This window comes from Ictalurus punctatus, chromosome 19 (assembly GCF_001660625.3).
Source record: "Ictalurus punctatus breed USDA103 chromosome 19, Coco_2.0, whole genome shotgun sequence".
NCBI lineage: Eukaryota > Metazoa > Chordata > Actinopteri > Siluriformes > Ictaluridae > Ictalurus > Ictalurus punctatus.
This window is the reverse complement of record NC_030434.2, coordinates 1,673,296-1,699,644: the sequence shown is the minus strand read 5'-3', so window position 1 is coordinate 1,699,644 and position 26,349 is coordinate 1,673,296. Positions and strand designations below refer to the sequence as shown.

Here is a 26,349-nt window from a genome sequence, read left to right as displayed (position 1 = left end):
GTGTCTTTTATACAGGTAACGAGCTGAGATTAGGAGCACACTCTTAAAGGGAGTTCTCCTAATCTCAGCTTGTTACCTGTATAAAAGACACCTGTCCACAGAAGCAATCAATCAATCAGATTCCAAACTCCCCACCATGGCCAAGACCAAAGAGCTCTCCAAGGATGTCAGGAACAAGACTGTAGACCTACACAAGTCTGGAATGGGCTACAAGACCATTGCCAAGCAGTTTGGTGAGAAGGTGACAACAGTTGGTGCGATTATTCGCAAATGGAAGAAACACAAAAGAACTGTCAATCTCCCTCGGCCTGGGCCTCCATGCAAGATCTCACCTCGTGGAGTTGCAATGATCATGAGAACAGTGAGGAATCAGCCCAGAACTACACGGGAGGATCTTGTCAATGATCTCAAGGCAGCTGGGACCATAGTCACCAAGAAAACAATTGGTAACACACTACGCCGTGAAGGACTGAAATCCTGCAGCGCCTGCAAGGTCCGCTGCTCAAGAAAGCACATATACATGCCCGTCTGAAGTTTGCCAATGAACATCTGAATGATTCAGAGGACAACTGGGTGAGAGTGTTGTGGTCAGATGAGACCAAAATGGAGCTCTTTGGCATCAACTCAACTCGCCGTGTTTGGAGGAGGAGGAATGCTGCCTATGACCCCTGGAACACCATCCCCACCGTCAAACATGGAGGTGGAAACACTATGCTTTGGGGGTGTTTTTCTGCTAAGGGGACAGGACAACTTCACCGCATCAAAGGGACGATGGACGGGGCCATGTACCGTCAAATCTTGGGTGAAAACCTCCTTCCTTCAGCCAGGGCATTGAAAATGGGTCGTGGATGGGTATTCCAGCATGACAATGACCCAAAACACACGGCCAAGGCAACAAAGGAGTGGCTCAAGAAGAAGCACATTAAGGTCTCCAGACCTTAATCCCATAGGAAATCTGTGGAGGGAGCTGAAGGTTCGAGTTGTCAAACGTCAGCCTCGAAACCTTAATGACTTGAAGATCTGCAAAGAGGAGTGGGAAAAAATCCCTCCTGAGATGTGTGCAAACCTGGTGGCCAACTACAAGAAACGTCTGACCTCTGTGATTGGCAACAAGGGTTTTGCCACCAAGTACTAAGTCATGTTTTGCAGAGGGGTCAAATACTTATTTCCCTCATTAAAATGCAAATCAATTTATAACATTTTTGACATGCATTTTTCTGGATTTTCTTGTTGTTATTCTGTCTCTCATTGTTCAAATAAATCTACCATTAAAATTATAGAATGATCATTTCTTTGTCAGTGGGCAAACGTACAAAATCAGCAGGGGATCAAATACTTCTTTCCCTCACTGTAAGAGTCTCTTACAGTAGTGTTATGATAACCGTAATTGGCGCATATGCTTGGGAGTGTTAATTAGCCGGATAAGGTTAAGATTAGATAAGATGCACCTTTATTGATCCCTTGTAGGGGAAATTCAAGTTGACAATAAATTAACAAAACAATAAAATAGATCTGCGTATGTACGTACATATGCGAGGGTTGAGTTGTTTGGATTCAGCGAACACTAAACAGTGTTAATGGGCATATCCCAGCAACCTTCAGACATATTTTGACCGAGCTTGGTAGAACACTGAAGGACCTCAAGTTCGGGTTGGCAAGAAGTTTAGTCGCTCCTTGTCCTACAAATTTTGTCCAATCATCACCAACTTCACCATGCACCATGGTGAGACCAGCCTGGAAAAATATGGTTTGTGATATACATGACATGTCCCTGTTAGACATCCTTCACCTCTCTGTTTACACTCACTACACCCACTTCATTTCCACACATTGCTTTGGCATACAAACCTGACTCCCTCTCCTTCTTTCTCTTTCTCGTTTACTCTTTCGCTGTCTTTATCTCTCCGTGTCTCTCTTTATCTGTGTGTCCTTTATCTCATGAATTCAAATCTCACAGACATTGTGGTGTGTATCTAAGCAACTACCAAATTTAATTGAAACTACCTAATTCAATTCAATTCAATTCAATTTTATTTGTATAGCGATTTTTACAATAGACATTGTCTCAAAGCAGCTTTACAGAAATATCAACATGGTATACAGATATTAAAGGTGCGAATTTATCCTAATTGAATTATTCACTGCAGTTTTTCAGTGTTATTAAAAAAACAAAACAAAAAAACCCACTATAATTAAGTATACAAATGAACATGTATGAAATTTTATTTCTTTGCACTTTCAAGGCTCTGCATTTGCCAAAGCCAAGCCAGAAAGCCCATGGACATCTCTAGCGCGGAAGGGCATAGTTCGGGTTGTCCTCTTCCCCTTTTTCTTCAGATGGTGGATCCAGGTGACATCCAGAGCCATCTTTCTGCTGCTGCTCTCCCTTTACCTGCTCCAAGGTAAATCCTACACGGCCAAAAATGGAGCCCTCTCGAAACGCTCGATTTCTTTTGTTTCTGTTGGCCGGCCCCTAATCCTGAATAATCCTCGGTGTATCCGTAAACAAGAACTCTTCGTATCATGTCATAAATAACTATGTGGTCTTGAAGTGTGTGAAGGAAACCCCTGACGCTGTCGCACCTCCCCTTCCCTTTGTGTTTCAGTGCTCGCGACAGTGTTGTTTTTCAGCATCTCGCATCCCCACGACATCCCAGCGACCGAGGTGTTTGGAGCATTCTGGCTCATGCTGCTCCTGGGCACGGTGCACTGCCAGATCGTGTCCACACGCACACCAAAGCCTGTCCCCAATGCTGCCACCAAGAGGAGAAGGTGGGCAGGATGGACTGCTTGGCATTGGTTGTCTGTGTTTCCTCTGTATGTGTTTTACGCTCATACTGTTTCGTCTCTGAAGGAAACGTGTTAGCTAATCCCCTGTTCCCATACCGGTGCCTGACACCTTTTTCCCTTTGTGTCATGTAACATGGGTTAGCCACTCGTTTCCTGTGTGGGGTGAAAAGGTGAATGGGTACTTCTGTAGCATGTCGCATATCCAGCCTGGCCTGTGTGCCTACCTGCTGCACAATTTTCTGAACACTGTGAGAAAATTGGCTTATGCTGTGTGAGCACATTAGAAGTGGAGCAGGAACAGACATGACGCTGTTTATAAACTCAGAAGTTTTCTGGCTTGCACATGATGTTTATCTCCCTGAAGAACTCCTAAATACGTCAATTCAGAGACACAATCAGAACATCTGTGGCTAAATTACATGTGAATTGAACAATATTATGCCAAATGAATCTAATGCCTAATTCATACACGAGTTACAGTAACTTGAGGTTGTAATCAGCTCCTGTGTAGGAGATGTATAGTATGACGCATGTAATCAGTAGAAATCATAGACATTATTACTGAGTGAAAGCCAGGACTGCATCTAATACTCCATGCTGCAGTAATCAGCACTTTTATCATTATTTTTCCTTGAAACCTGCTGTGGGGAAAGCTATTTTTAAAAACAAAACAACCAAAAAAAAAAAAAGGTTCTTCATTTTGTTTCTGACATGATTTCTGTTTGGACTTCTCTTTTTAAAGCGCTTTTACGCTTTTAATGTTTCTCACCTAAAGGAAGTTAAGGAAGGCAGCACACTTGGAGGTGCATAGGGAAGGCGATGGCTCTAGCACTACCGATAACACACAGGAGGGGGCACCGCTCTCCCCGGGCTCTGCCGCCACTCACAGTCTCGCTGCTTTCTTCAGAGATTTCTGGCATAATATCTTTAAATCGGGGTGTGTATTTTAACCCTTTCAGAGATTACATGTTATGTCTGCCTGGCTGCAACATCTCCTGTCTGTCAGACATCTTTATTTATTATTATTATTATTATTATTATTTTACATTTTTGCTTTTGTTTTCGTGAGTTAATGTAAGAACCTGAATTTTAAGAGCTGCCTTTTTTCTTTTTTTTTTCTTGAGCTTTCACTTAGTTTTTTTTGCGCGAGGGGGATTTTGCAGCCGTTTTCCTAAATTCTCTGTCACAGCTGGGGCACTCCTGTTAACACCCGCTCTGGCTCAGCACCTCTCAGCTCGGATCACACCTTCACCACCACCATGCTACACGTAAACAACAACAGGAACAATGGCAATCAAGCTTGTTTTTTGTTAATTTAATCAGTGTAATGCAAAAAATGTGTAATTTAACTAAAAAAGAAAAATCAGCTGAAGTGTAAAATATAGAATTTTTTCTGTTTTATTGAAATCTAATTATCTAAAACAGGATATATTCTCTCTCTCTCTCTCTCTCTCCCCACTGTATTAATGTATCACAGTGTAAACCCATAATCACAGTACACTGAACACGCGATACACAAATGTGTGGTGCGGTGTCCAAGAGCGGAGAGACGTCCTGACCTTAGGCGATTTAACACGGACTGGCCCAGATCCATGTGTTGGTGTTGATCTGTTAAACACCTCCAGCAATGTACACAACATCATGTCAGTTCCTACAGTAGGGTTTGCTAGTGCAGAAGATTTTCTGTAGAGTAGTACGGAGTTGTCTCCACTAGGGGTGTAAGAGAAAACAAATCTTCCAGGTTTTAATCCGAGAACAGGCATGGATTTTATAATCTCTTAACAGACACAGATGATTACATTGCGTTACAACTGCAGACCTGCACAGCAGTGCCTATAAGTCGTTCTAACTGAGAACTATATATTCGAACTTTTTCCGCGTCCCGCTTTTTGTGTTTTTATTTTTGCAGGTCTAAGAAATTCAAGCTGTCCATTGATAAGTCGACGGAGACGGATAACGGGTACGTGTCGCTGGATGGCCGCGTCACCAGCAAGAGCAGTGAGGAGAGGTTACAGCTCCGTGAGCCTCGCTGCGACCTGCTGCGCTCCGAAGAGCTGGCCTGGAGTGCCCCGCAGTCCCGGAACAAACTGCTGTCGCCCGGCAGTAAGGTACGTCTTGCTGTTTTCACCGGCTTTGAGTTCCGCACGTCCGAGGCCCCAAATTTGCCTATTTTGAAATCGGTTGCTGTTCAGTGATGTAGTGGTGCAGCTTCATCTTGTGGTTTTTGCAGTGTATGCAGGAGTGCCACTTGCACAACGTGGAGAACATGTCCGACGAGGCGTCGAGTGAAGAAGACCCCGAAAACTACAGCTCTCTCCGCAGGGGCGTGGAGCGCGTGAACAGTGACTGCACGCTTCGCAACAGAAAAACTCACCACTTCAAAAAACACTATACAGCAGCCGAGGTACACACACACACACACACACACACACACACACACACACACACACACACACACACGGTTGTACAAAGGCTGTGAAAATTGCAGTGTTGATTACCAGCCACGGAGGTAGTTCTGGTTTATTTATTTCTTTGTCGTGCCCCCCCCCCAACCCCACAGGAAATGCCTAAGTCAGGCACGAGCTGTAGCTCCCGCTGTTCCAGCCTGCGCACTCCAGACTCGGAGAGCACTCGGCACGAGTCGGAGACCGAGGACTTATTGTGGGAGGACTTCCTGCACTGTGCGGAGTGCCACTCCTCATGCACCAGCGAGACAGAGGGGGAGGGGTCTGCCGTCTGCCCCGCCTCCAAAAAGGAATACCGGGATGACCCCTTCCTGCAGGTGCTGTGATTTGCGTGAAACTTCTGTGATGCTAGATGAATTTCAGAAGTACATGACAATAAAGTCCTACTGCAGACTGAACGTTGTCTTGATGCGCTTTTGTGTTTGCCTAGGGTCACGCGCCATGGCTGCACAGCTCGAACCCGGGGCTGGAGCGCGTCAGCGCCATTGTGTGGGAGGGAAACGAGTGCAAGAAAGCAGACATGTCGGTGCTGGAAATCAGCGGCATGATCATGAACAGGGTGAGTTGTTTGTGTGTGTGTGTGTGTGTGGGGGGGGGGTGGGGGTGGGGTAGGGGCAGGGGGTTTACGTTCACAGCTTGCTTGGTCTTGATAAGGTGAAAACAGAGAACCATCTTGATGACTTTCGTTCTCTGCTGCGAAGGTGAATTTGTATACTCCTGGCATCGGCTACCAGGTTTTTGGAAACCTGGTGTCTGTGACTCTGGGACTCGTGCCCTTCGCGTACAGACTTTTCCAATACAAAGATGTGGAGCAGCTGTCCTCCGTCTCGGCCGGCGAGATGGTCTCCATCGCCTTCGGCTCTTCGTCCGACGTTGCGGTCGTTGCAATGGTGTCTGTGAGCTTCGTAGTGCGCGTGTGCCTCATCTGGCTCTTCTTCTTTCTGCTCAGCGTGGCTGAAAGGACGTACAAGCAGGTGCCAGATGCTTTATTCAACTCAATCTTGTATTAAAAAAACAAATCACCAACAAACAAATCAAACAAAAATACGAGGCTGATGGCTGTTTGAAGATCAGGTGTGTTTGGTTTTGTTTTTTTTCTTGGTTCTTCCAGAGACTGCTCTTTGCGAAGCTGTTCGGTCACCTCACGTCAGCACGCCGAGCCAGGAAGTCTGAGGTGCCGCACTTTCGGCTGAAGAAAGTGCAGAACATAAAGATGTGGCTCTCACTGCGCTCCTACTTGAAGGTATTCGAGGAGATATATATAATGTGTGTGTGTGTGTGTGTGTGTGTGTGTGTGTGTGTGTGTGTGTGTGTGTGTGTGTGTGTGTGTGTGTGTGTTATTTATATATATATATATATTTTAAGGAAACATGTACTTTTTTAACACTTGTACTTGTGTGTAATCCCTTCTGTGTGTGTGATGCAGAGACGCGGTCCCCAGCGTTCAGTGGATGTCATTGTTTCATCTGCCTTCCTCCTCACTCTCTCGGTGGTCTTCATCTGCTGTGCTCAGGTGTGCATGTCCATTTCTGCTCTAGATGACTCGCGTTCAGTTCCTGTGTGACACAATGATCTAGCGGGAAGGCAAAAGTGTTTTTTAAAGGAGACCGAATGGTGTCCCCAGAGAGCAGGCCCTTACATGTGCGGGTTTAAAACTGGAGAAAGCTGTAGCTGGTTGAGGCTGATTTGGTGGAGTCTCCTTCTTGTTTTACGTGCTAGGCTCATCTCAACCTGCACTTTGATCTGCAGCTGCTGCACGCCCACGAGACGTTTCTGGAGTTCCACTATAACTGGGAGCTGGTGATCTGGTCCTTCTCTCTCTCGCTCTTCCTGCTGCGCTTCGTCACACTGGGCTCTGAGACCAGCAAGAAGTACAGCAACACCTCTATTCTACTGACCGAGCAGGTACCCCACGCGCGCACACACACGCGTCTTTGATTTGGTTTGCGATGCAGACTGGTAAATGTCGACACTCCTTTTCCTGTCCCCTGTGTAATGATGGAACTTGTTTATATATGATGATTAACTCACACACACATGCAACACTAATTCGATGTTGCTCTTGGCGTATACTTTCTTATAATCAGCTTGTAATGTATGATTCTGCTGTTTTTCCCCCCCCTCTTGATCAGATTAATCTGTACTTGAAAATGGAAAAGAAACCAAACAAGAAAGAAGAGCTGACTCTCGTCAACAATGTTCTTAAGCTGGCCACCAAACTGCTGAAGGTGCTGCTTCATGTCTTCTCCCCTCTCTCTCTTGCTCTCTCTCTCTCTCACACTCTCTTACATCACTCTGTCATGCTTTGGGAATTCAGGGTTTGCGCTTTTGCGGACGGTCCTGCCTGAATACCTGAAATCTGCTGCTGTGATAAACGACTCTGATGTTCAAACTAATCATCACTTAATTACTGTGCGTGACTTTACAGTGTATAACGGTGGAAGGGGTAATGACTCGTAATCGGCTGCGTACTCTTTAGAGTCTAGATCGAAATTTAAAAATGTCTACCTCACCACCGGCATTTTGGATCTAAATCGAAATTCTGCTTTGTGACAGTGTCTCTAGATATAGAATAGCACTATAGAAATCCAAATAAAATTTAATTGAACTAATGTATTCACCACTCCAACAACCCAACCCCCCTCCGCTCTCTCTCCTCTCTCTCTCGTTCTCTCTCCTTCTCTCTCCATCAGGAATTGGATACTCCTTTCAGGCTGTACGGCCTCACCATGAACCCGCTCCTGTACAGCATCACGCAGGTGGTGATCCTGTCCGCGGTCTCAGGGGTCATCAGCGACCTGCTCGGCTTCAATGTGAAAGTGAGTGAAATTGCAGAGAAAAAAAAAGAAAAAAAAAAGCAACTGATCACAAATTATGTAAGTCTTGAAGTACTTGGTGTTATTAGTATGCGACGAATAAGTACAGCGTTCCCGCTCTCGAGTCCGACAGATGGTGAGTTTGAATCGATTTGTCGAGACTCGAGAGTGGGTGGACGGGGGGATAGCGTTCTCTCGTGTGACCCGTGTATGAGCGCAAAGAGATTCCTGATATTTGACAAAGCATAATATAATGATTGTTATTGAGATTTTTATCTGACTTCTGCATTTATTACGATTGTCTCTTTTTGTGAATCTTGTGTGACTCTGCAGCTTTGGAAGATCAAGTCATGACACTGAGCTGTCTGCACCCCACACACACAGACACACACGCAGAGACGCAGAGATGCAGCACGCAGATGCCGGGGCACCTAGATGGAGCTGTTTCCTCTTAATTGGGGACAATAATGAACTTTCAGCCCTTTCCCCCCTCTGGCACTTCAGCTGAGCGAGCTATTATTTTTTTTACTTTTGTTGTACTGTGTTTTTTGAGTCCTCAGACATTTAGCTGCTATTGGAATGTCAGTTACAGTATCAGTGCTTCCTTAGGAGAATATATATATATATATATATATATATATATATATATATATATATATATATATATATATATATATATATATATATATATCTCAAGTGCGTGCGTATTCTGTTTATGTATTTGCAAGCATGTGTGGCACAAAATAATTTATTGAAAGGGTTCTCATGAGCGTGTGCTATCAGAAGCCATGAATACGGAGTTGTTTATTTACGGAGTCGTTTGCGCGTTAGCTCAGTGCTGGTATGTGGCAGCGGCATTGTATTAATAAGTGAAAGTCATAAGTGAAATTTGAGAGCAGGATATTTTGAAGCACTGAATGCAGAGGTGAACGGACACACGCACGCACGCACGCGCACACACACACACACACACACACACACACACACACACACACAGTGTGAAGTGATCCGGAGCTGGTTTTACTCATCAGTGAGTGTGTTACACTGAATCTTGTGCAGTTCGTTCTACTTGATCAGTTTACCCAGCTTTGTTTAACTTTTATTATTATTATTATTATTATTTTTATTTTATTTTAATTTTTTTTAAATAATGTGATCTCAAATTTCAGCTGGGACGGAGGCCTTAGTGCTTAGACGACCGAAGAAAATGTGTGTGTTTTAAAAAAACAAAAAAACCTGAGACGTGCTCATGGTTTAAACGTTACAGTCATTAGTTACTGGATGTTAATCAATGTCAGTTCCCTTCTCCCTGTATGATGTATAAATATAATGTATGGAGGAGTGTTTAGGGGGGTGGGGGTGCGCGTGTGTGCCGAGTCTAAGTCAGAATTGCCTCAAAATGTGCACTTTAAAGCAAAGAAATTGTTACTAATGTCTGAGAGGTGACGCCTCGAGGACGCTTTATTTCTGGTTTTATATTTCTGCATTGGAAAGTCATTCATGACGACCAAAGTGCTTTTATTCTGTCTGCCGGAGATAAATATATTAGCTCCTCCTTTAAACATGATTATTATCAGAGACTAGTTTCCGAAGGCCAGTGGATGCCAGTTCCTTTGTACCCTTTTCCTGTATAATGCTGTTCCTGTTACTTTGTCATTACTGATGGTGCACATTTCTTTTCAAAGGAAAAGACATGGTCATTACGGTGAACACTATGAAGGAGAATGGATCAAATGGGGGGGAAAAAAAACAATACAGAAAACATTGCATGTACTTTCCAGAGTTTTTGCTGTTCAGTTTGTATGTTTTTATATGAAGATATTTATAAAAAAAAAAAAAAAAAAGTGTGTATAAGTTACTCTGAAAGTATTTAGGTACAGATAGAGGATGTGTTGTTTTGATCTGCTTTTATCACATTAAAACTCTGGGTGAAATGTCACTCGCATGTCCTTATTTTCTCATCTCGAACCTTGATTGACATTTTGGGGAAAAAATGATTTAAAAAAAGGTTTCCACGTGGCTCTGTATTATGCTGCAGATCTCCCGTTTGCTGGGTGAATGTGTGTGTGTGAAGGAGTGTAAATAACTATAGAATATGTACTAGTTATTATTATACAATTATTAATATTGTGAAGTTTACTTTGTCTTGATTATACACTGCCTGCCTTACTGTGTGTGTGTGTGTGTGTGTGTGTGTGTGTGTGTGTGTGTGTGTGTGTGTGTGTGTGTGTGTGTGTGTAAAGTAAGAGTAAACATGTACAGTTGCAATCAAAATTATTCAACCCCATTGCAAATCAGGTTTATTGTCAAAATTTACAGACTTTCAGCTGTTTGCAATGAACAAATAATAAAAAAAAAACAAAACTGAAATAGTTCAACACAACGAATGCTTCAAGTGGTTTCAACAAATTCAACTGAAAATGCAACTTATAATGATTTATCCAGTTTCAAAAGTATTCACCCCTGAATAGAATCCCTCACAAAAGCACAAATATGCAAAACAGGTGTTTAAGGACTTCATTAGTTGTAGGTGTGCTTGAGCTGGAACACATGAAATATCTGAATTGGCTAGGAGCAGAAAATTTATGAAATGCCTGGACCAGCCAGAAAAAAAGGAGCTATCAACGGCTGCAAGGAGATTTCTGAGAAGGCAGATTGTGAAAAACCCTCGAGTGACTGCAAAAGATCTGCAGCGAGACTCGGTGTAACAGACACTGAGGTTTCAGTGAGCACAGTAAGGAGCGTACTGAACGCTGAAGGTTTCCATGCCAGAACTCCAAGACGTTCACCACTACTGACCCAAAAGCACAAGAAAAGTCTCTCAAAATCATATAAATAACACACAGAAGTTTTGGGATTCTGTTCTGTGGAGCGTTGAAACAAAACTGGAAATTTTCAGCACGATGGATCAGCGGTATGTCTGGAAGAAGAAGAATGAAGAAAGAACACTCTGTCCACAGTCGAGCATGGTGGGGGCTCGGTGATGCTCTGGGGCTTTTTGCATCCTCTGGCACTGGAAACCTGCAGCGTGTATAAGGCAAGATGGATTCTTTGAAGTATCTGGAAATCCTAGGAGAAAACGTCATGCCGTCTGTGAGGAAGCTGAAGCTTGGGTGTCACCGGACCTTCCAACAGGACAATGATCCCAAGCATACCTCAAATTCCACCAAGGCTTGGTTGCAGAAGAAGTCCTGGAAGATTCTACAGGACCGTCACAGTCACCTGACTTGAACCCCATAGAAAATCTCTGGTGGGATTAGAAGGTGGTTGCAGCACGCAAACCCAAGAATATTACTGAACTGGAGCCCGTTGCTCATGAGGAATGGGAGAAGATTCCTCAGGAATGCTGCAGAAGCTCTGCATCTCATTTTCAGCAGGTCATAACAGCAAAAGGAGCTCTACTAAGTACTAAAGTTGCTAAAGATTGATGAATAATTTTGAAACTGGAGAAATCATTATAAGTTGCATTTTCAGTTGAATTTTGGGAAAAACACTTGAAGCATTCGTTGTGTTGAACTATTTCAATTGTTTTTGTTTGATTTGTTCATTGCAAACAGCTGAAGGTCTGCAAACTTTGATTATAAACCTGATTTGCAATGAGGGTTGAATAATTTTGATTGCATTTAATTCCCTGTGCTCTAAAGTACCTACCAATCAATCAGTCACATATACACAATTAATATTGATATTTAATGCCTCAAATCGTTACCCAGCCATTCTTCAAAAAAAGAAGAAGAAGAAAGAAGAACGGCTTTCTTGGTCACATGTTCATTACAGCAGAATTCCCTTCACTTGTTAGGAGCTTTTATCAGAGACCCAACAATGAGACTTGAACCCTCAGAGCATTAATCACTGCCCACTACCAATTAAATAAATAAATACAATTAAATAGTCATTAAAATATATTAATTTGTTATTCTAAACATTTGTACAAAAACAAACAAAAAAATGTTGATGATCTAGACTACATCATAAAAATTTTAAATAAGTTTATAATGATTTGAGGAAAAACCACTATGAAGTGAAATGCCTGTGGGAAAAAAAAACGTGTTAAAGTTTTACTTAGCAAATCTTTAGTATGAAATTACAAGGAAATATAGAAATCTACCAAACACACATTAAATGAGCCTTGAGCTTGAGTTAAAAAGGGAAGAGTTGGTCGCTGTGGCCCTGCTATTACTCTGCTGTGCTCCTACACCACACTCTCACTCTCACTCTCGTGGCTGAAGGTGGAGGAGTCCGAACAGTGGAGGCTGAAGTCTATGAAGATTCCCTCTGATTCTGAGTCCAAAGACTCCAGTAGCTGGTCTGTGATAGTTTCAGGGCTTGACGAGCCTCTGGGTAGTGAGGCCACTTCCTGGGTAAGATCAGAACCTGATTCCTGTGACATTTTCTGAAAGATTTCCGAAGAACATTGAGTGAAAAGCAAGGGGTACGTGGAAGGGGATGGGAGTGGAGATGTGCCCTTCAACTGCCCTCTGCATACTGACCGAGCCGAGTCCTGTTCTGTGGACGGATGAGAGGCTGAAAGCTGGGGTGCAACGTTTGTCTCGTCTGGGCTGGATTTAATGCTGGAGAAAGCTGGCTCTTCTTGGCACAAGGTCATCTGGCAGACGGAATGTCGTCGGATTCCTGCGCTACCCACGGACGTGGCCTCCGTTTCGTACTCTGCCACAGGTGTCAGCATGGGCACGTTGTAGCTCTTGGAGCGCATGACAGGGTTCCTGGCAGAGGTGTCACTCAGTTTGGGCCAGTGCTGCAGCAATCGCTTCTCTGAGACAGAGGAAGAGGAAAGATACCCGTGGTGCAGCTGGTCAATGAGGATAATGCATTCCTGGGAATTACTGGGAACTTGGAAACAGTGAGTGTCTTATCTATTTTACATACACTACTCCTCACCATCCACTGGCTAAACTCCTAGAATGAGTGATCTCACTACCGTGAGGTAAACATGTATGTTGTTTATGTATGGACTTATTGCTCCTCACCCAGCACACAGGAGCACTGCGCCACACAGCCGTCGTCAGTGTAGAGGCCGTGAGTGCCCAGGTATGGACACACCACTTTCTGGATCAGAGATTCTAACTTTAAGTAGTCGTCACTCACTCCTCTAGATTCATGCACCCCCTGTAACACAGAGCACATTAAACAAATGATTACAAGAGTTGTATTTGATTAGGACTTTCAACAATAGTGCTTGCTTTATGTAGAAAAACCTGCAAACCTGCAGTATGAGCAACATTTGTATGATGGAAGGGGGCACACAAGCATTGGGACGAGACAAAGCGTCCTCTAGCTTTATGCTCAGAGTTATAATGTTCCGAAAGTGCAGGAGAGCCAGCTGCCTCACAGAGGGCTCCTTCCCCTACACACACACACACACACACACACTTACTTGACATACATATTTATCTGGCTATGCTTTCAGCAGACAATATTTGATCAGACACTGAAGTACCTGGACTGGGTAGAAAATGGCCTGCAGCATGGAGAGCACGTCACAAAAGAAAAAGTCCCAAGTTTCAGCCAGAGCGTCTAGTAACTTTTGACCTGCACAAGAAACAAAATCAAAAACACTGAAGAAGGAGAATTCAGTAAGTGTTGTCATTTATGCAAAAAATAAAATCTGCACAATGTAATGAAGGTTGAAAGTGAAAGTGGTAGCTCTGTATAATATAATACTCTGTACACAATAACAGAGGACACACAGTCTAATTGTGTCTGTTTTAAACCGTTTAAAGGTTAAAGGAAACTGTCAGAAACCACAAGCAGAAGTACACACACACACACACACACACACACTCTCATACACAATGTTGTCACTATTTGAGGTAAGCGTGTTTGATGTGTCACTAAGCAATTCTGGAACGACGTTAAACTTTAAACACATGTCCCAGATTTGTGATTAAAGCCATTCACCTTCATAGAAGTGTATTTTGTCTCGAAGTATGACCATTCCTTTGGTTAGAAGCTGGTTCTGTAAAAAAAAAAAAAAAAAAAAAATATATATATATATATATATATCACAAGGATGTTCTCAACAACTCGTGTGTGTTTTGGCGACATTGATGTTTCAACTTGACATTTCATATTAGTTTTCTTTTTTAAAACCGTTCAGCCCGGAAAAGCTTCACTGATCAATTCACTGATTAGAATTTGTTTGTATTGTTCATTCACATACATTATTATACAAAAGACAATTGCTGTAATTTTATTGGCAAATTTAATTAAACTAGCATCATTACAGCACTTCAATCTGCTGACTGATTGGCATGTGGCGGCCATATGGGGGGGGTGGGGGTGGTTTGCACACAAACAAGCATATTTCTTGGAAAATAAAATGAAAAATGACTACTGGTTTATTTTTTTACAGTCTCTTTGCACTACTCTGTGAGTGTTACTGCTGTGCTGAGAGTAGAGCCGGTTTCTACGGCACATCAGTCGCTTACCTGCAGGTACTCTGTGAAGAAGGAGCCCAGCTCTGTCTTCAGCAGCTGCCTGCAGCACAAAACACCAGTGTGAGTAAAGGACTGAGTAAAGGAGAATACTAGAACTGAGTACACTAATAAGAGGGTTAGTGAAAACGAGAGAACGGAAGAATGTGTGAAACTATTAGAGAGGAAGTGATGTGTGAAAATGAGAAGCAGCAGAGAGTGAATTCGGTGAGAGCAGCTGATTGACTGAATGAGAGGGAGGATCTGGGAGAGGATCTGACAGCATATCATATTAGGTGTGTACATTTTCACACAACCAAGAAGGATAATGCACGCTGTGACCATTGGTGAGAATAATTAGCAAATAATCGGTTATCTAATATTATAAATTGGTGTTTACAGACATTTACATCATAAAATGAATGTTAAATCTGTGCATGTTTTAGGCTTTCCATCATTACTGTTAGGATAGCAGAGGATTACGTCACTGTAAGTTATATTACACACTGTAACAAACAGAGACTATGTCATGTCACACTTCTAGCAGCAGGTTCTTGTTTGAGTTCCAACTAGTTTCAAGTTTCATTGTTTCTATCTCTATTAATGCTTGCACTTTTATACACCCTGACCATATTTTTATCTCAGTGCTTATTAGACATTATGGTCCAATGTCAGAATATGAAATGGGACCAATTGAACTTTAAACAGCAAAGAAACTTCCACCACTTTGTTGTTCAAATGAAACATGCAACTACGTTGTGTGTACTTTGTTGGCCTGAATTTACAGTTTCAATATGTGAATATATAGAAATTGATCAGTGTTTCTACACTACCATCTACCATCTCTAAGTAGATTGCGACTAAGCAGGTGATATAGATCAGTTCAAATAATCCATTCCTCAGGCATTGAGCCAACACACGCTTTTTCATCATACTTTCAGCTAAACGTTCCGTGTTCAGTTGCACAAGCAAGAGAGCGTCCGGTGGAGCTGGACAGCAAGTAGACACGTGATACGTGTGTGTGTGTGTGTGTGTGTGTGTGTGTGTGTGTGTGTGTGTGTGTGTGTGTGTGTGTGTGAAACATACTGAAGTGCTGGAGTTCAAAGTTCACAACACATACCTGACTCCTTCATTTAAAGAGTACAGCTCATTGTCTCCCAGATCTTTCTTTTGGAACGTGGCGATTACTGCATTATGGATACTACAACATAACACACAAAAACACATCATAAACACACACACACACACACCCACACAGAATTAATCAGCCTATTGTGCTAGTACAACAGATAGTGTACCATGCAAGCATTCCTAACGGTTCACAAAGTGTGTGTGTGTGTGTGTGTGTGTGATCCAAAGAAAACAATGGAATATATTCTCTGAGTGCATTCTTTGTGTGTGTGCGTGTTCACCTCTGCATCTCAACCAGCTAATGAAGAACAGAGCCTGTAACGGAGCGGCACCGAACCCTAATCCCATATTAACCACAGAGCCATATCACTTACATACAGTTTCAACAGTCGGATATTATAGAAAATCCTGTCACACTCTGTGAACAATGCTCAAACAGGCACGCTAGTGCATCCATGCTGGAGGAAACCTTCGATAGGATTTTCCTTTAAATGCCAAATGCCAACATGTCATGCGCAGGTGTGTCTATGCTTATAGGATCTCTGTGCTAGGAGAAGAAGGTCGAACAAATGAACATCGTGAAACAAACAACTGGAAGTGTGGAGAACCAGTCCAACGTGATATAACCAGGATACAGTTCTTCCTTACTCCAGTAAATGGTGATGTCTATGTTAGCTCCCCTCCACAGACGACTTTTAGGGAACAGGTAGGGACTTTAACCAACTTTAAACTGGTGCAAACAGATCGTAAAGCTCTAAAGAGATCTGCATTACTTAGGCAATCCCAGTCTAAAGAATATCCCTTTCATTAAAGCTGTGCGTATGGTGTGTGTGTGTGTGTGTGTGTGTGTGTGTGTGTGTGTGTGTGTGTGTGTGTGTGTGTGTGTTTAGTACCTATTCCAGATGGCATTGGCCCCTGCCCTGCATTGCTGAGCTCCTCTCTCCTCCAAGCCTGCCTTGTCACTCTTGCCCAGTTCGCTGAGGCTTGGTGAACTCATCAACTTCAACCTGTGGAGAGTCCGCATGGTGAGAGGTGATGGAGCGATACAACAGAGAGGTGTAGACACAAACAAGTGGACACAATACAACACAGAGAGAGAGAGAGAGAGAGAGAGAGAGAGAGAGAGAGAGAAAGGCAGTACTGTGCAAGGTATGGGTTGTCTCCACCCACTCTTCTTTCCTTCCTCTGGTTTTCTCTCTTTGTGTCTGCCCTTCTTCTGTCAGCCTTCCTTCTTTTTTTTGACACTCTCTCTCTCTGCCTTTTTCTTTTACGTTCACTTCGTTCACTCTCTCCTCTCTCCATCTGTAAGGTTTTCTCTCTTTCTCTCTCTCTTTTACGAAATCTCACCACATTTCTCTGTTCCCTTTCTCCCATAATCTTTTTCCTATCCAAGTGTCAGTGTGATCCCACAACATACACATACACACACACACACACACACACACACAGAGAGCAGGGAAAAGACACCCAGTGCGTTCACACTCTAGTAATCAAATAAAAAAGCGGAGACGACCAATATAACCCACATACAAATACACAGAAGCCATTCAACCAACGCGCTAATACACAGCGTACCAGTTTCAAACAATGGCTGCAGTCTGTTTGACTTTCCACACCGTTCAGCGTTCGAGTATGGTACACTCACAATACAATTTGCCTGCATCAAACCAGTAAACCTTTTCATAGATTAAAAAATTTTTTTTTTAAAAATTATGTTCAAACGTTCCTACTTACTCCATAAAATGGATGGGAAGAATATAACTCCACTCCATGGATGACCTTTAAACACAAGCCAACTTTAAACCAGTGGAGAAAAGAAAACCCTTTAAATTAGTGAGTGTCGACTTCTTGTGAGCCAGACTGTAAACTTCCTCTAGCAGACCAGTGTATACTCACTTCAGCAAACAGTGCCATGATTTATAAGGACAGAGAAGTGAAATAGTTCGAGGAGGAAGAGCTACAGATCCATTCCCGGCATGTGTGACAATTCTGTCTTGTAAAGCCAATTTAAAAATCTCCAATCAAAAGAGAAGCTCGGCTTTGCATTGCTTAACACAGGAAGTGCTTTTTGAGGCGAACACTGTGTTGAATACAAAGTAAGGGGGAGAGAGTGTGTGTGTGTGTGTGTGTGTGTGTGTGTGTGTGTGTGTGTGTGTGTGTGTGTGTGTGTGTGTGTGTGTGTGTTCACAGAAGCTTGTCTCTCTGAGTAAGCACGAGGATGGCTCTGCTGAAAGACGGACCTTCTGAATGCAGATTTGAGTTCAGTAAGGGCTCAGGGTGTTTTTAAAACCCACCATTTCTTAACCAAATTAATTTAGAGAAATCAGACACAGATAAACACCAATCACTATCATTCTATAGCAAGACTATGTCTATACATCTATCAAACAGGTTTCCCAGATTTCCCAAAACAAAATGATGTTTACGATGCTGCATGGTGTACTGTATCAGCTAAGACTTGTACTGAGAAAGTAATATAGCTACGCAAATGTGGCAAAAATCTCAGCAAGTGAAAATAGCTTGAATAAATGTTTTCTGATTATGATTCAGATTATGAGATGATTATAAAACAAACACAAAAAAAGCCTCACAATGTCTCCTTCCATTAGCAGGTAAAAGTGATTCTTTCTAGAAATAAATGCTTCAAATAAGCCAAATTAATTTTCATTTGCTTTGTTCTCTCACTTCCTCTTTCGTTTTGTGTCTCTTCCATCTTTCTGCTGCTAAGACAGGAAGTTCCCTCACATCACACACACACACACACACACACACACACACACACATATATATATATATATATATATATATATATATATATATATATATATATATATATATATATATATATATATATATATATATATATATATATTGAGGCTTATATGTAAGAATCTGAGACCACAACCACTGAGACTTTTGTTCAGGAAACACACCTACGTGTGTGTTTTCTGTGTGTGTGTGTGTGTGTGTGAGAGAGAGAGAGAGGTGACAGTGGCCATAGGTCAGTGCCTGCTTCTCTCTCTAACTGTGCTCTAGATGCATTAACAAACTTATCCTCTATAGAAATGTACTCCCAAGCTTTGCAGTGAACCACTCTGTGACACAGAATTGTACAATAATAGTGAAGTGTAATGTATCATCATCATCCAGGTCAATCAGACCGAACACTGTACTGTTGGATGTCAGAGTTGGAATACTGTTCATAAACACATTCATTTTTACTGCATACTATCGGATCGGACACCTTTCCAAGCCAACAGAAGATGGTTGTGCTTAAAGGAGGGATAATTGTTCCGACGAACCCCGTCTTCGCAGCGTCCATTTCATCTCCGCTAAGCAGCTAACTATCATATCAGTGAAGCTGGCTTGCTAGCTAACATGTATAATTTATTTAACAAAACTACATCAACTAACATAGTTAGCTAACACTAGATAGCTAGGTCATGATCTTACTGAGGAGTTGCCTATAATGGGCACATTTAGCTAGCCAACTATGCTCAGCTAACATGATTTTCTGGCTGAGCAGCAACCTGTCCTTCAGTGCCATGGCATCCTTGATTTACATCTTGAGTGTGCCCAAGAACAACAACAAGCTGTAAGAATCAAGACATGTGTATGCTGTCAATTTCTCCCTATTATAAACCAATGACTGTATGAGTGGACATCCAAAAGTGAAGCCGAATTGTCTCTGAGGCCCTCTAGTGGCCGGCTGCAGTGTGATTTTTATTCATTTATTTATTTTATTTTAATTTTTATTTTTTATCCCTGCCCATTCCCGTGGTAGTTACATCCCCACAATCTTTTTTTGAAAATAGTATGCTGACATTTCATGACAAGTTCAATTGACCTTAATATCTCCTCAAAATGATATATCTTGGTCTTTTTTTTTTCTTTTTCATTTACATTACATAAACATACAATTTTAACGGGGGTGTGTAGATTTTTCATATCCTATATTTTATATGTATGTATGTGTGTGTGTATATATATATATATATATATAATATGGATTTTATTGTACAGTAGACGTAGGAAAAGAAGATGCATCAGAGGTCGATTTTCATTGGTATGACGTGAATCCTTCCACTAAATGGCATTTAATATGTCCTGAATGGCACAAAGAGACCTTTTCACCCATGGTGATCCTCCACTCTTATTATAATCTTATGTTTTGTAATCTTATAATCTTATGTTTTATTATAATCACTACTAGTACAAAGGTTAAAAGATCCCTGAAAATATATACAACATATTCCACATTTGGAAATATAATTTTTTTTGTTGCCTTTTTGTTTTTTGTTTTTTTGTGACTATATCAACTATTAAGGAAATAACTAAGCATTCATTTCAGGTGTTCAGTGAAGGTGATAAGTAAAGTGTTTTCTTCAAGAAAAAAGGAATTCAATTAGTGGAATCAAGTGTTGTAATAAAAGGGGATAACAATAACCTGTTTAAAAATGTATGGATGAAACACTGATTTCACAAGCTTGGAGGAACAGTCCCCTATGTGTTGGTCAAGTCAATTAAAATCAAGTCCACCCATCCATTTTCTGTACTGCTTATCCTACACAGATTCGCGGGAAGCCTGGAGCCTATCCGAGTGGACTCGGGAAACAGGGTGGGAGACTCCCTGGACAGGGTGCCAGCCCACCGCAGAGCACAATCACACACGCACTAACACACTACAGACAATTTAGAGATGTCAATCAGCCTACAACGCAAGTCTTTGGACTGGGGAAGGAAATCAGAATACCCAGAGGAAACCCCCAAAGCACGGGGAGAGCATGAAAGCTCCACGCACACAGGCGGGTATCAAACCCAGGCAAATGTGCTAACCGCTAAGCCACCATATCCCCCTAAAATCAAGTCGAGTGGCTTTTATTGGAATGGCAAGGCCAATTTTTCCCCTCGCTATATACTGAAGATATTTGGGGTTGAGATCAAAAATATGTGATGATAGATCAGAATTTCAGCTTTCATTTCCTTATTTTTACATCTAGACGTGTTAAACAACATGGCACCGTTTGTTGAACCTACCCATTTTTCAAGTGATCAAAATATTGGAACATGTGACTGACAGGTGGTTCTTGTTGCCCAGGTGTGCCCTGTTAGACTGATTGTTTAAGCAATTAATAGCTCTGAACATCAAAACAAAAGCATCAGTCAGTGACATCACCAACATACTCCACAGGGCAGGGGTGAAGGTATCATAATCCACCGTTTGAAGAAGACTTTGAGAGCAGAAAATATAGAGGCCAAACCACAAGGTGCAAACCACTTATTAGCAGTAAGAATGAGAAAGTCAGATTGGAATTCACAAAGAAATACAGAGATGAGCCACAAAGGTTATTGAACCAAGATGAACCTCTACCAAAGTGATGGAAAGGCCGAATTGTGGAGAAAGAAAGGATCCAGAACATACAAGCTCATCTGTGAAACATGGTGGAGGTAGTGTCATGGCTTGGGCTTGCATGGCTGCTTCTGGAAAGGGCTCACTCATTTTTATTGATGATGGCACTCATGATGGTAGCAGCAGAATGATTTCAGAAGTCTGCAGGAACATTTTGTCTGACAATTTACAGAGAAATACAAGGTGCTCTGATGCAAAAGGTTCTATGCTTTATGTTGTTTAACACATGTAGATGTATATATCAGGAAATAAAAGCTGAAATCCTAAACTCTCATTTCATATTCATGTTTTGATCTTAAACACAAATGTCTTTGGGATATAGCACAAACAATTTAATTGGCTTTGTCATTCCAGTATCTTAGGAGGGGATTGTAGCTAATTTCACATGCTGAAGAATGGAGTTACCTATAACCAGAGCTCTTTAAACAGTCTTCTCAGTGCGTGTCTCATTGAAAAGAACAAACCTGTTTGAAACAGGAATGAAAGAGGAGTGGTGCTGGCTCTGTGACTAGGTCTTTGAGATTTGCTCTCTCTAGCATCTGGATGCGCACCATGATTGTTAAAATCATCATCAGAGTGCTACTCGTCTACACTTTTCACCAGTCAAATAATAATAATAAAAAAAGAATAAGAATAACTAAACATATTGCACTCTACACACTGAACAAACTCAAGGTTGGCCATGCTGAAAATATTGCATATGTTACTTATGTTTGTTGTTCTTCCTGGTGAATATTTCAGGCAGATTCAAACTAGATAGCCTCTGTTTGCTGCCTTTAAACAACAGTAAAAATTAAAAATAACTGTAGTGGCAGCAAAAGAGGAAAGAAAAAAATACAGATACAGATCATGAATAGTGAAGAAATTCTTGGTAGTGAATAATGTGGGAAAGTTTAGTTTAAACACAAAGCAGGTGAGAATCTCCATGAAGACGGCTGTGGATGGTCTTCCTTGGATAGCTTTAGGACTGTAATTGCTACGAACAGTTTTGCACTCAAGCGTCCTTCATTGAACAGTTAATAACTTAAACATGATAGACTTCAAGTAAAAATTATAATGAATTCAGAAATAACTCTGACTTGAATGAATGATGTTCATATTCATAAGTTGCTCATAAGCTCATAAGTTCCTGGTTACACAATTGTACTATTTGACCATGTAGTACACAGTTATAGAAGGGAATTATGTATAATCGAACTATCCACTTTCACCTAGACGAGGATGGGTTCTTTTTCCAATCTGGTTCCTCTCAACGTTTCTTCCTCTGGTAATTACAAATGGAATAACATCACAAAACTTCACACTACACCAAGGGACCAAACAAGGTTGTCCACTCTCTCCGTCTTGCTTTATACATACAGCCATACATAGTGAATCAAATAATCTCACTCATAAAATGAATCTGTTTGCAGATGATGTAATACTGTCCTTGCAAAACTAGCTTGCTAAAGGTCACTAATCTTAAAGACTCTTTTACAACAACATCAACTGTTTACTCCATAAACAGTAGAGAAAAATCTACCATTATAGGGGAATGTCATTGCCATTATAGGGGAATAAATAGAATGCTGCACTTCACAAACTAAACACCAAACTTTCTTTTACTACTAGAGATGTAAGCTTCCTTGGGAACAAGTATTTCCCATCCAGATTGTTAGAAATACTTCGTCTGAACTGCGTACCACTTCTCAAATCAATAGAAGATGACCTAATGAGATGGATGAATCTCTCAGTATCTCTCATTGGTTGTATCTCTCATTGGAAAATCTCAGTATTACCTAAAATCAACTAACTGTTCACTATATTCCTTATTCAAGTACACAACTGGACTCTATCATAAGCAAATTCATCAGGAAATTTAAAAAAAAAAAAAACAACAACCTAGGATTATATTTACATTACTCTGAAAACCCATAGGTCATAGATTCATACTGCTCCCACACAGAATCCTTGGATAGACTTAGAACAAAGAGAATGCCAGGAAATCTTTCTTTAAAATTGACTCTTTTTCTGCCCCTCAATTAAAAAAACAACATAATTGTGTCAAAAATACATCTATCAGTACAACTCTGACAGCTTGGTGGAAAGTTAAGGAAGCCATGAATTTCACATGTCACAACCCATTATCAGATTATCAACACCAAGTCATCAAATACAGATATGATGCCAGTCTGCACCTTTCAGAGGTCCCAGGCTCCTGAATCCTGTATTATCACGCTTTCCTTTCCTTTCGGGGCCTAGCTTGTAAATGGTGGGAAAGACATTTCCATGATTTGCCACTAAGAGCGCTATTCTAAAAGCACAACCCTCACTTAAAATGCAGCAAAGGAGAATATAACCCAGTATACTGGGTAAAATTACAGGAATAGTTTAATCTAGAACTATGTACACATGACAAATGTTTCTGCCCCTCCCTAATATATTCATAAGGGTCATAATATATTAATTGAAATAAAATGACTACTTTTCCTATATATAATTTTTTCAGAGACACCAAAACCTCACCACACTCAAAGGAACTTCCTAAAATTATGCATCCAGCCTGGCCCAAAGTCTTCTTTGTGCTTAAAATTATCATATGTTGTCTACTTTCCATATAGGAACCAATGTTCTGTGCACTGTTGAAGGGTTTAAGACGTCTTGGGCCACCAAACACTCATTACATACATCCTAAAATAAGAGCATTTGAATCTTGCCTAGCCCTAAGCCTTCTTCAAGTTTAAACGTAGCATAGTATGTTGCATAAAATGCCTACATTCTCTATATTAGTCAGTGTTCAGAGCACTGTTCAAAGGGTTCACACGTCTCCTGTAAAATCTAGATAGTCTGAGTGTTGAGTAAGGTCCAAGGGGCAATTTCAATATAATTTTTGTGAATGAAGCAAGGCATCAGGGCCTTGAATTTCACACACCTTGAACAGTGCTCTGAATATTGACATACTATATAATAGGACAGAATTCCAGTAGAACTTCATGCTAATGGAGTTGACAGGGATGTCTTCACTGCCAAGTCTAGTCCTCTCAGACATCTGACCTTGCTGTGACCTTGACCCTGTTTAGACCATTCCAAAGTCTAATCAATATAAATATAAGTATAGATACTACTGTACATTCAGCCAACTTTCTTGAGATAATGAGAATCTCAGAATCGCAGAAAATATCTAATGCAATTACTGACAGTTGAATGCCGTTGAGTGCCCCCTGCATGCACAACACTGTATCAGCAATCATTCTTCTATGAATAAGAAGCTGAGAACGAGACATTTTATTTTAAAAAATAAAATAAAAAATAAAAAATAACACTAAACTGAGTTCAGGATTTAGTTTACAGAATAGCAAATGTAGCGACACATACCCACTGTTTTCCTTCTCTCCAGGTCTACATGCCACAGAGCTGAGTGGCGGATTGGATATGTACATTGGATATGATCTCTGCGCTGTGAGGAAAAGACGCCAAAACCCGTAAAGTCTCGTCTTGCCCGCAGCACGCGCGCTGCTGACCTGATCTCTACCTGCTAGTTATTAAAACCTGCGTGTGTGCGCGTGCAGCCTGTACACCTGTGAGCGTGCGTGTGTGGGGCGGTGTTTCCGTCACTGTAGTGTGAAGCACCGCGGCTGTGCTGCAGTAAACAGTTATAGTTTAACTTGAACGCCTAAGTTGTGCGCACAATATAGGCAGAAGGCACTGCTGAAGAATGTTCGGTCTGTGCGCGTGCCTATGTGAAGAAATACACACTTCCATTTATGGACTTACAGGAACAGCCCTGCATTCCACCAATGTTTCTGAACACGCGCTCTTTCATTTCCGCATCACCTTTCGAAGGACCGTTCTCACAGTATTAGCTCTATTATTTGAAAGGAACTTCACTTAAATGAGTCTCTGGAAAACCATTCTATCAAGGCTGCTGAAAAACAAACAAACAAACAAACAAACAAACAAAACAATAGCAAATCTCATAGATTGTGTAATGTTTGTAATGGTTATAATGGGAATTGTATTGGTTTTAATGGGAACTGTAATGGTCCATGTGGGTCTCTACTGGTAATTTATTTCTTGCCTTCTATTTGTGGCATGTTATGTCTAGTGAATACCATTACGGATCAATAAAGTTATGGCGTTAATGCTATTTGTAGTGGAAACCATTAGTATTTCTGTGATGGTGTCTATTGTATTTTCAACTAGGAAATAAACATTGCACAATTTCTTTTTCTTGTGATCAATTCTTGTGAGCATCACGCCCCTTTGCAACATGTACCAAATGCACCATGCATCGTTTTGACTACCAAGCTTGTGTAGAAACATAACTGTTGTGAAAACATTTCACTTTGTCATTCCTGCCCTCTTTATTACCCGTCATCAGGTGTAATGTTTATAGCTTCCCATCCGCCACATTCCTCATACATTTGGGTGAAAACAACCAAATCGTTTCCATTGTAAGAACAACGGGTTATGACAGGAAAACGCCAGTTCGTTAATTAAACTTATAACATCGACATTACTGCAGGCAAGCGAGTGAGTGTGAACCATATAACCCTTTTCAATAATAATGAGAAGAATCTGGCCGTTGCAAAGTCTTAAGATCCAAGGCCAAGCCTATCTCACTTTATAGCACAAAGAAACAATACAAGCAACAGGTCTAGAGTGTTCATGCACAATCATTGGATAAGTAGAGCTTCGACCTCTTCTTAGATAATCATTAATAGAGGTAACTAAGCATTGTGTTTTATTAGTGAGAGAGAGATACAGGTGATCAGATCTGATGTAATACAGTGGGGGAAACAAGTATTAAATGCATCAACATTTTTTTCAGTAAATATATTTTCAATGAGGCTATTCACATGAAATTTTCACCAGACATCAGTGTTAACTCAAGAAATAAGGAAATATAAAGAATACACAACATTAAAGTACATAAGTAAAGTTATGTGTAATAAAGTGGAATGACAGAATTCGGTGTTCGATGGAGTAAGATGCGAAGTTGGAGGCTCCTGCTGATTTCGATTAAAATTGTAATTAATTAGCGCTTTTCGGTCATATAATATATTTTGACTTATTCTACTTCGTTTCCTTATTTGCACTTTTAACTTTGTGGCACGTTAAGATGTCTGGAAAGAACACGAAAACCCGTGGTAGCATTCCGACACGACTGAGACCTAGTGTGCGCGCCGCGAGCGAGTCTCCTTCTCCCCCTGAATCCGCGTCCCCAATCAGTGACCCTGACTTCGCCGAGCGGTGACCCTGACTTCGCCGAGCGGTGACCCTGACTTCGCCGCACTCAAGCTTGAGTTGCTGGTTTCACTGAG

The 26,349-nt window shown here is 41.3% G+C and overlaps 2 protein-coding genes across 14 annotated transcripts in view; one reads left to right on the top strand and one right to left on the bottom strand.

Annotated features, from left to right (window-relative positions):
• Window positions 1-10,010, top strand: part of LOC108279538 (protein PHTF2) — a 25,384-nt gene extending 15,374 nt beyond the window's left edge. For 5 of the 9 annotated variants that reach the window (XM_017493860.3, XM_017493862.3, XM_047162206.2 and 2 more), the window contains 14 exons: window positions 2,244-2,402; window positions 2,607-2,772; window positions 3,566-3,727; window positions 4,700-4,898; window positions 5,021-5,194; window positions 5,351-5,572; window positions 5,686-5,814; window positions 5,957-6,229; window positions 6,367-6,498; window positions 6,682-6,768; window positions 6,975-7,160; window positions 7,388-7,483; window positions 7,949-8,074; window positions 8,405-10,010. In XM_017493860.3, coding sequence (XP_017349349.1) covers window positions 2,244-2,402; window positions 2,607-2,772; window positions 3,566-3,727; window positions 4,700-4,898; window positions 5,021-5,194; window positions 5,351-5,572; window positions 5,686-5,814; window positions 5,957-6,229; window positions 6,367-6,498; window positions 6,682-6,768; window positions 6,975-7,160; window positions 7,388-7,483; window positions 7,949-8,074; window positions 8,405-8,425 — 2,132 coding nt within the window. In that variant the 3' untranslated portion in view covers window positions 8,426-10,010. Of the gene's footprint in view, window positions 1-2,243; window positions 2,403-2,606; window positions 2,818-3,565; window positions 3,728-4,699; window positions 4,899-5,020; window positions 5,195-5,350; window positions 5,573-5,685; window positions 5,815-5,956; window positions 6,230-6,366; window positions 6,499-6,681; window positions 6,769-6,974; window positions 7,161-7,387; window positions 7,484-7,948; window positions 8,075-8,404 lie in introns of all 9 variants that reach the window. The other 4 variants (XM_017493863.3, XM_017493866.3, XM_017493864.3 and 1 more) reach the window with 3 other exon arrangements.
• A 1,737-nt stretch (window positions 10,011-11,747) lies between these two features.
• Window positions 11,748-24,629, bottom strand: LOC108279541 (proline-rich protein 5). Of its 5 annotated transcripts, XM_017493871.3 has the most exons (10): window positions 17,533-17,727; window positions 17,371-17,415; window positions 16,530-16,643; window positions 15,626-15,706; window positions 14,521-14,569; window positions 13,991-14,048; window positions 13,530-13,621; window positions 13,296-13,436; window positions 13,060-13,198; window positions 11,748-12,844 (listed from the first exon to the last, which is right to left on the bottom strand). In XM_017493871.3, exons 2-10 carry the CDS (start codon window positions 17,406-17,408, stop codon window positions 12,264-12,266), a joined length of 1,293 nt encoding a protein of 430 aa, XP_017349360.1. In that variant the 5' UTR covers window positions 17,409-17,415; window positions 17,533-17,727; the 3' UTR covers window positions 11,748-12,263. The 5 variants fall into 5 exon arrangements, with proteins under 5 accessions (XP_017349360.1, XP_017349358.1, XP_017349361.1 ...); XM_017493869.3 differs by lacking the exons at window positions 17,371-17,415; window positions 17,533-17,727 and adding an exon at window positions 24,401-24,629; XM_017493872.3 differs by lacking the exon at window positions 17,371-17,415 and having other exon boundaries at window positions 17,533-17,726.
• Between the last annotated feature and the right edge of the window lie 1,720 nt (window positions 24,630-26,349).